A 9,068-nucleotide genomic window follows, 5' to 3' on the forward strand; every position below is an offset into this window, starting at 1 on the left:
AAAGGTTCATGTTATGATGCGTAGCATATATTCTAATGTCAAACATGATCAAGCTATAAAGGTGAGCTTGTTTGAATAGTATTTCAAGCAATAACCATCCTGTCAGACATTATCAAGCCAACTTTTAATGCAAATTAATGTAATAAGATGACATATTGTTTAATAGGTAACAGGTAGCACGCAGAGATAAATACAATATGTATGTAACTTGTTAGCAGTACAGCTCTATGGTAGCACATTCTGATTTCGCATGAGAAACACTCTTTTCATGCCACACAGCTACGACCGGAAGTTACTTTTTCTTATCAGGTTAGGAGACTGAGGTTAAGGTTAAGAAAAGGCTTATTGTTAGCGGAAATGCTTCCCTAGCCTGCTACGAAAATCACTTCCGGTAATATCTGTATCTAAGTGGCATGAGAAGAGTGTGTCCCGATTTCACAAACCGGTACTTGATGTTTCACTCCGGAACGGTAGGTGTCAGTAATCTAACAACATGGACTGCCTGTCGTGAAAAGGAAAATAAGAAGTATTCTGCCCTTGACAACAACAATGGCGACTGCTACAAGAATTATCCAAAGGCTCAGAAATCTTTTATCCGGGGTAAGCCATATATCTCTTCACATTGTGTATTTGGTGCAAGTTGTTATTAATGTAACGTTAGCTAACTTATTTCTAGGTCCCCAACGTTCCACGTTTGAAGAGTTTATTAAAGCCTGTCTAACTTGCTAAGGAAACAGCTAAGGACGTTATCTAGCTTGTTAGCTACTTTAGTTGGCTAACGAACATTGCATGTTGGCAATTTAAGACTCTTTGAAAAGCAAGTTGTTACTTTTAATTTACCTGCTCAAATGTACACAGCATGATCTGCAAGCAAAGCTCCAGTTGCGCTATGGTGAGATTGCGAAGAGGTAAGTGCCAAGTCATTCATACATGTCTTGAATGTTTGCTAACTAAGAATCCATTTAGGCAGGAAGTTTTCTGCAGGTTTTGCATGATAAGTACGGATGGTGTTTGCACTGTACTGTTTGTACTCATATATAAGGAATAGGCCTACACTTTGTAAATGCCACACAATCTTAGTTTCAATCTTTTGTGCAGGACCCAACCACCCCCCAAACTTCCAGTTGGTCCCAGTCACAAGTTTGCCTTCAATTACTATAATGGCAGAGATGGGCGTAGAGAGTCTGCACCAGCCACTGTTGTGATGTCCAGTCAAAAGGCCCTCGCTGCTGGGTGAGTGGGACATAAAGTCTGACAGAGTCTATGGCTTAAAGGCTGAGTGGGACAAAGGCTATGGCAGTACGTTAAGTTTTGGGATTCCATCCTCCTCTGGCTAGTCGGGTGGAGGTTGAGAGTGCATATGACTGCTTTACTGTTTGTCCTCAGTTGACTGCCCTTGCCCTTAGTCTGCCTCCTGTCCTTCCTATTTCCATAGGTACACCTTCCTGAAAACAATGGCACAACACTTTGAAACCTCTGCCAGTTCATGTTCTTAGACACACTCCAGTCTCCTTTTCATTTGATTTACTTAACAAAAGGCACATCTCAATAGGTGGTCCCAGTATGACATGGGACAAGGGGTCTTTCCTTTATTGTTCCGACAAGCAAGTGGGGAGGCAGATGAGAGTAAACCCATCAGACCAACTCCTTGAAACTTCAAGAGTTGGCCATTCTAGTTGTGTCAACAAAATAAAAAAAACTTCAACATTTTAACGCTAAAATGTTTAGTAATGCCGGGCATACACAATACGATTTTGCCACGAATTCGCCAAGTTTTTGCTGTCACAGACACATTTTTGGGGTGAAATCCTATGAACTTGGGCCAGGATCAGTACACCGGGACTGAAATTTTGGTTGTGCATCTTGTAGTATGACCAGTCCTACGACGTGTTTGGGCAAGGACTACTGCCAATAATCATTGAGCACTCAGCATGTGAGACCAAAACAATATTGGCGAAGAGGAAAGCAGCAACAACAAGCACTATGTGGACCGAGGTGATGGTAGACACATTGGCGGAGAGAACGCAGTTGCCTTTTCAATATTAAAAGTTTTATATTACCTCCAATTCCCTTTGTCGAATAGAAAGTTCATATTGTCCACATCTGCCCAACCATTTGTGGGTCCATATTCTGCCCCTCTCTCTTTTTTGATGTTTTTGCACATAAATAATGCACACACTAATTAAGCAGCTCGCTGTTTGATTGTCAGCATTTTTTTTCCTACGACAACAAGAGAAACGCAGGGCAGGATCAACTAGGGAATCATCAACTTGGGGTTGAGGATGGACGGAATGAAAGATTTGGGACAAGGAAATCTGGAAATGTGAGCTAGTCCAAGTTGTTAAAGGCATAATCCACCCCAGGAATATAAATCATCAAGTTGGTGAAAGCCTATGTTCCATCTGTGGGTAAAATAGAAGTTAAGTCATGGTGACCTTTTTTTAAGTGGTCCGTCTGAAATCAGGTAATCGTGTAGGAACGCATCATAGCTATAGTGTGTTATACCCCATCACATTTCATAACGCTTTTAAACCAATGACTTGCACTCCAAATCAGCCAATAGATGGTATGGGCATACATCTGTCTATTTTCGTGACAAAGTAAATATTTTTGTCCAAATGTTCTAAAAGTACAGTCAGATCCTTCAAACGCCTATCGTCTCCTTGCTAGCAGGCCAATTGCCATAGCAACCACACTGACTCAAACTATTGAGCTAGAAATGCGATCTCTGCCAACTTCAACTTGGTGTAACTCCTAAATTGATAGTGCAGTTTGAGTTATTTTACACCTAGCTACCTACTTCACATGCTGATATTGACTTTGGTTTTAGTTTTTGTAGAGCCCTGCACAGGCATGATTTTTTTTGCCCAAGCCCTACCCATGTTGATTGCTTCTGCCAATTTTAAGGCCTGGTCCTACCAGAAACCCGAAATCAGAAATAACATTTAGTATATCCATTAGCTACTCCTGTCTGTCGCGTGCTCTGCGTAGCCATAGCACCGGCTCTGCTTGGGCTGCTCTGCTCAATGAAGACATGAGAAAGCAGTTACTTTTCGTAACTCAATGAACATTATTATTGTCCGTGAAATATATTTTGCAAGTTTGAAGCTCCAAGTGTCTGCAGGCAGCCATGTGTTCTGGATAGCTACCTTGCTAACCAGCTTGTCTGTTTGTAGAGAGAGCTTTGAATTGTGGGTTTTTGTCGTCGATTTGAGCTCAAATATTTCCATAATTTTCACATGTTGCTTCCTTTATTATTATTATTATTATAACGAAATGCACACAAACACAACAATATCATATTACAATATTATAACGAAATGCACACACAAACAACATATTATTCTCACATATTTGCATTATATAACTATGTAAATCATAAGAATTTCTGGTTTTGAGTGGATTATCGATTTAGATTTGAGATTTTTGGTGTAGTGTATGCCCAGTAGAGGTCTGCATGGGACTGATTTTATTCATCCGGCCATTCGCACCCGCAGCTTTTCATACCGCACCCGCCTACACCCGCTACCTCTGCCCGACTTCCACCCTCTACCGCAAGAACTGGTCCCGTAATCGCAGTCCCGTAATGTTATTTTAGAAGTATGTGGCGCAGCGCTTTAAAATGTTTTAAACTGGTTTGGCGTGTATTTGTTTTGTGAGGGCAGCAATATATTTATTTTACCATCTTCTAAATAATGTACTAACATAGTCATTAACTTATGCTTTCATTTTCTTACAGCCAAGCTCTAGAGGTGCCAGCAAAGCGTCCTGTCACACCTGGTAATGTTCCCAGGGAGCTCACACTGTCTACAGACCAGCCATACCTCTGAACAACATCAACAAATCATTTTTCTCCTGACTTACTTTAGGCCTGACATTAGAGCACAATGTTGCTCTCCCTATTGTTCAAAACCTGTAAAATAGTGTGTCGGTGTTAATAAATCAATAATGTAATGTTTGAAGAAATGTTTTATTACCAATTATTCATAGAATTAGCGTATTTTGTTTGCCAGTCAATCATAGTTTTGGGTACCTGATTAATATCCCCAAAGTAGTTCATCAACAAAGCCCCACTGCTTCTTGACACAATGCCCACTTAACCTGGAAGCCAACCGCACCAATGTGTCGGAGGAAACAATGTGCACCTGGCGACCGTGTCACTGTGACGGCCCGCCACAAGAGTCGCTAGCGCGCGATGAGACAAGGACATCCCTGCTGGCCAAACCCTCCCCTAACCCGGATGACGCTGAGCCAATTGTGCGCCGCCCCATGGGCCTCCTGGTCACGGCCAGCTGTGACAGAGCCTGGACTCAAACTCAGAATATCTAGTCGCACAGCTAGCACTGCGATGCAGTGCCTTAGACCACTGCACCACTTGGAGGCCCATCACAAAGTGCTTCTATAGAAACCCAGCCCAAAACCCCAAACAGCAAGCAATGCAGATGTAGAATGCAATGCTTAATTTTCATATTTAGTTTCCTCATTGCTCCTCGTGTTTTCGATGTCAAACACGGTGGGCGGGGTTTTGATAACGTGAGGCAGAAGAGGTTGCCTGATCTTGCTAGCTACGCTCAGACAGAAATACCGGTACTCTTCATTGCATCCACTTTAATGTAAAAGTGTTTAGAAAACATAATATTCTTACAGTGCCTTGCGAAAGTATTCGGCCCCCTTGAACTTTGTGACCTTTTGCCACATTTCAGGCTTCAAACATAAAGATATAAAACTGTATTTTTTTTGTGAAGAATCAACAACAAGTGGGACACAATCATGAAGTGGAACGACATTTATTGGATATTTCAAACTTTTTTAACAAATCAAAAACTGAAAAATTGGGCGTGCAAAATTATTCAGCCCCCTTAAGTTAATACTTTGTAGCGCCACCTTTTGCTGCGATTACAGCTGTAAGTCGCTTGGGGTATGTCTCTATCAGTTTTGCACATCGAGAGACTGACATTTTTTCCCATTCCTCCTTGCAAAACAGCTCGAGCTCAGTGAGGTTGGATGGAGAGCATTTGTGAACAGCAGTTTTCAGTTCTTTCCACAGATTCTCGATTGGATTCAGGTCTGGACTTTGACTTGGCCATTCTAACACCTGGACCATTCCATTGTAGATTTTGCTTTATGTTTTGGATCATTGTCTTATTGGAAGACAAATCTCCGTCCCAGTCTCAGGTCTTTTGCAGACTCCATCAGGTTTTCTTCCAGAATGGTCCTGTATTTGGCTCCATCCATCTTCCCATCAATTTTAACCATCTTCCCTGTCCCTGCTGAAGAAAAGCAGGCCCAAACCATGATGCTGCCACCACCATGTTTGACAGTGGGGATGGTGTGTTCATGGTGATGAGCTGTGTTGCTTTTACGCCAAACATAACGTTTTGCATTGTTGCCAATTTTGGTTTCATCTGACCAGAGCACCTTCTTCCACATGTTTGGTGTGTCTCCCAGGTGGCTTGTGGCAAACTTTAAACAACACTTTTTATGGATATCTTTAAGAAATGGCTTTCTTCTTGCCACTCTTCCATAAAGGCCAGATTTGTGCAATATACGACTAATTGTTGTCCTATGGACAGAGTCTCCCACCTCAGCTGTAGATCTCTGCAGTTCATCCAGAGTGATCATGGGCCTCTTGGCTGCATCTCTGATCAGTCTTCTCCTTGTATGAGCTGAAAGTTTAGAGGGATGGCCAGGTCTTGGTAGATTTGCAGTGGTCTGATACTCCTTCCATTTCAATATTATCGCTTGCACAGTGCTCCTTGGGATGTTTAAAGCTTGGGAAATCTTTTTGTATCCAAATCCGGCTTTAAACTTCTTCACAACAGTATCTCGGACCTGCCTGGTGTGTTCCTTGTTCTTCATGATGCTCTCTGCGCTTTTAACGGACCTCTGAGACTATCACAGTGCAGGTGCATTTAAACGGAGACTTGATTACACACAGGTGGATTGTATTTATCATCATTAGTCATTTAGGTCAACATTGGATCATTCAGAGATCCTCAACTTCTGGAGAGAGTTTGCTGCACTGAAAGTAAAGGGGCTGAATAATTTTGCACTCCCAATTTTTCAGTTTTTGATTTGTTAAAAAAGTTTGAAATATCCAATAAATGTCGTTCCACTTCATGATTGTGTCCCACTTGTTGTTGATTCTTCACAAAAAAATAGTTTTATATCTTTGTTTGAAGCCTGAAATGTGGCAAAAGGTCGCAAAGTTCAAGGGGGCCGAATACTTTCGCAAGGCACTGTATTTACAATAAAATTACGTGTAGTTAGTGTCCCCCCCTTTTTGTACAAAGTGCTGTAATTTCTAAATGGTTCACCTGATATGAATGAAAGTACTGCACTTTAAAATCAATCATTGTTTGATTTCAAATCCAAACTTTTGGAGTATATGCTTCTCTGTCACAATAATTGCGGCGGGCACTGTATATATTTTTTGACACAGTGACTGTGCGAGATAAAGGACCAGTTTAGCCATTAGTCTTTGAGTTAGTGGGACAGTATTTACAAAAACTGGTTGTCATATATGCAGTGGTAGTTAAGTGTTTGGCCAGTAACCGAAAGGGTGTTAGTTTGCTCAGGGATTCGAACCATGTGAAAAATCCTCCTGTGCCCAAACTGCTCCTTTAAGTCACTCACACTTTTAGATAAGAGCATCTGCTGAAATGTAAAAGTAACTAAGTGAAAATACTAAAGTAGTTTTTTGGGGTATCTGTACTTTACTAAAGTCAGCAAAAAAATAAACTTTTTCAGGACCCGGTCTTTCAAAGATAATTGGTAAAAATCCAAATAACTTCACAGCTCTTCATTGTAAAGGGTTTTAACACTGTTTCCCATGCTTGTTGAATGACCCATAAACAATTAATGAACCTGTGGGAAGGTCGTTAAGACAATAAGTATACAGACGATAGGCAATTTAAGGTCACATTTATGAAAACTTAGGACACTAAGAGGACTTTCTACTGACTCTGGAAAAACACCAAAAGAAAGATGCCCAGGGTCCCTGCTCATCTGTGTGAATGCTACAAGGAGGCATGAGAACTGCAGATGTGGCCAGGGCAATAAATTGCAATGTCCGTACAGTGAGACGCCTAAGACAGCGCTATAGGGAGACAGGACAGACAGCTGATCGTCCTTGCAGTGGCAGACCACGTGTAACAACACCTGCACAGGATCGGTATATCCGAACATCACACCTGTGGGACAACTACAGGATGCGAACAACAACCGCCCGAGTTACACGAGTCGCAGTTTTGTCTCACATGGGGTGATGGTCGGATTTGCGTTTATCGTCGAAGGAATGACCGTTACACAGAGGCCTGTACTCTGGAGCGGGATCGATTTGGAGGTGGAGGTTCTGTCATGGTCTGGGGAGGTGTGTCACAGAATCATCAGACTGAGCTTGTTGTCATTGCAGGCAATCTTAACGCTTTGCGTTACAGGGAAGACATCCTCCTCCCTCATGTGGTACCCTTCCTTACAGGCTCATCCTGACATGACCCTCCAGCATGACAATACCACCAGCCATACTGCTCGTTCTGTGCGTGATTTCCTGCAAGACAGGAATGTTAATGTTCTGCCATGGCCAGCAAAGAGCCCAGATCTCAATCCCATTGAGCACATCTGTGACAAATATTTACACATGTTAAGTTTGCTGAAAATAAACGCAGTTGACAGTGAGAGGACGTTTCTTTTTTTTGACCACTTTTACTCAACTACATTCCTAAACAAAATATGTACGTTTTACTCCCATACATTTTCCCTGACACCCAAAAGTACTCGTTACATTTCAAATGCGAAGCAGGGCCGCAATATGGTCTAATTCACACACCTAACAATATCATTGTATTTTCATCACTACTGTCTTTGATCTGACAGACGTCACTTTTTGAGCCGAGTTCGCCATGGGCTTTGAACGGGGCGCCCGGCTCACACCCGGGAGGCAGCCCAGTTATCAAAACAATCACTTTTCACCCACTGTAATCGCCACCCACCCGAGCCAGCTTAATCGAATCCCCTCATTGTAATGTCGCCGTAACCCTCAGCGACAGGAATAGGCGTATAGCTGGTTGAGAGAGCAATTGAGGGCTGCATCCCAATTCTCCACCCTTCTCTTATGGTGTGCACTTGCAAACTCCTCCATCACGGAAGTATGCACGTGCACACGTCAGGAGAAGGGAGGAGAATTGGGACACCGCTCGGCAACATGACAGTAACTCTGCAAGTCCAACTCATTTGAGTACTGCCTATGACAGGGATCAACTAGATTCAGCTGCGGTCAGCGGGCCGGAACATACACTGAACAAGAATATAAAAGCAACATGCAACAGTTTCAGCAATTTTTTTTATCAGTCAATTTAAATTAATTAATTGGGCCCTAATCTATGGATTTCACGACTGCAAAGGGGTGCAGCCATGGGTGGGCCTGATAAGGCATAGACCCACCCACTGGAGAGCCAGGCCCAGCCAATCAGAATGAGGATTTCCCCACAAAAGGGCTTTATTACAGACAAATACTCCTCAGTTTCATCAGCTGTCCGGGAGGCTGGTCACAGATGATCCCGCAGGTGAAGAAGCCGGATGTGGAGGTCCTGGGCTGGCGTGGTTACACTTGGTCTGCGGTTGTGAGGTTGGTTGAACGTACTGCCAAATTATCTAAGATGACGTTTCTTGATATGCCACACCTGTCTGGTGGATGGATTACCTTGGCAAAGTAGAAATGCTCACTAACAGGGATGTAAACACATTTGTGTACAACATTTGACAGAAATAAGCTTTTTGTGCGTATGGAAAATTTCTGGGAACTTTTATTTAATCTCATGAAACATGGGACCAACAGTTTACATGTTGCGTTTATATTTCTGTTAATTATAAAAACTAAAATCTGCCATTAATTTTGATGTTTTTGCCAAGGAGATTTTAGTCATGCAATTTTACATTTAACTAAGGTGTTTGGTGCAGTATTTCTCAATTAAAAAATGTGCATAAAAACGAGACATCTCTCCTTTCGGATTGGGTTGGCGGATTGCATCCAACTTTTAAGGTGTATACACTTCTACCTACTGTACTGG

At 42.3% G+C, this 9,068-nt stretch overlaps 1 protein-coding gene across 1 annotated transcript; it reads left to right on the top strand.

Annotated features, from left to right (window-relative positions):
• Nucleotides 1-383: 383 nt before the first annotated feature.
• Nucleotides 384-3,966, top strand: ndufa7 (NADH:ubiquinone oxidoreductase subunit A7). The gene is made up of 4 exons (XM_021603562.3): nucleotides 384-600; nucleotides 859-908; nucleotides 1,099-1,233; nucleotides 3,740-3,966. Exons 1-4 carry the CDS (start codon nucleotides 550-552, stop codon nucleotides 3,828-3,830), a joined length of 327 nt encoding a protein of 108 aa, XP_021459237.1. The 5' UTR covers nucleotides 384-549; the 3' UTR covers nucleotides 3,831-3,966.
• Nucleotides 3,967-9,068: the final 5,102 nt, after the last annotated feature.

This window comes from Oncorhynchus mykiss, chromosome 5 (genome assembly GCF_057628025.1).
Source record: "Oncorhynchus mykiss isolate SJ-2025 chromosome 5, ASM5762802v1, whole genome shotgun sequence".
Taxonomy (NCBI): Eukaryota; Metazoa; Chordata; class Actinopteri; order Salmoniformes; family Salmonidae; genus Oncorhynchus; species Oncorhynchus mykiss.

Coding starts and splice junctions, on each gene's coding strand:
- ndufa7 (XM_021603562.3), top strand. CDS start 550: ATGGCGACTGCTACAAGAATTATCCAAAGGCTCAGAAATCTTTTATCC. Junction 601..858: donor TCAGAAATCTTTTATCCGGG/GTAAGCCATATA, acceptor AAATGTACACAG/CATGATCTGCAAGCAAAGCT. Junction 1,234..3,739: donor CAAAAGGCCCTCGCTGCTGG/GTGAGTGGGACA, acceptor ATTTTCTTACAG/CCAAGCTCTAGAGGTGCCAG.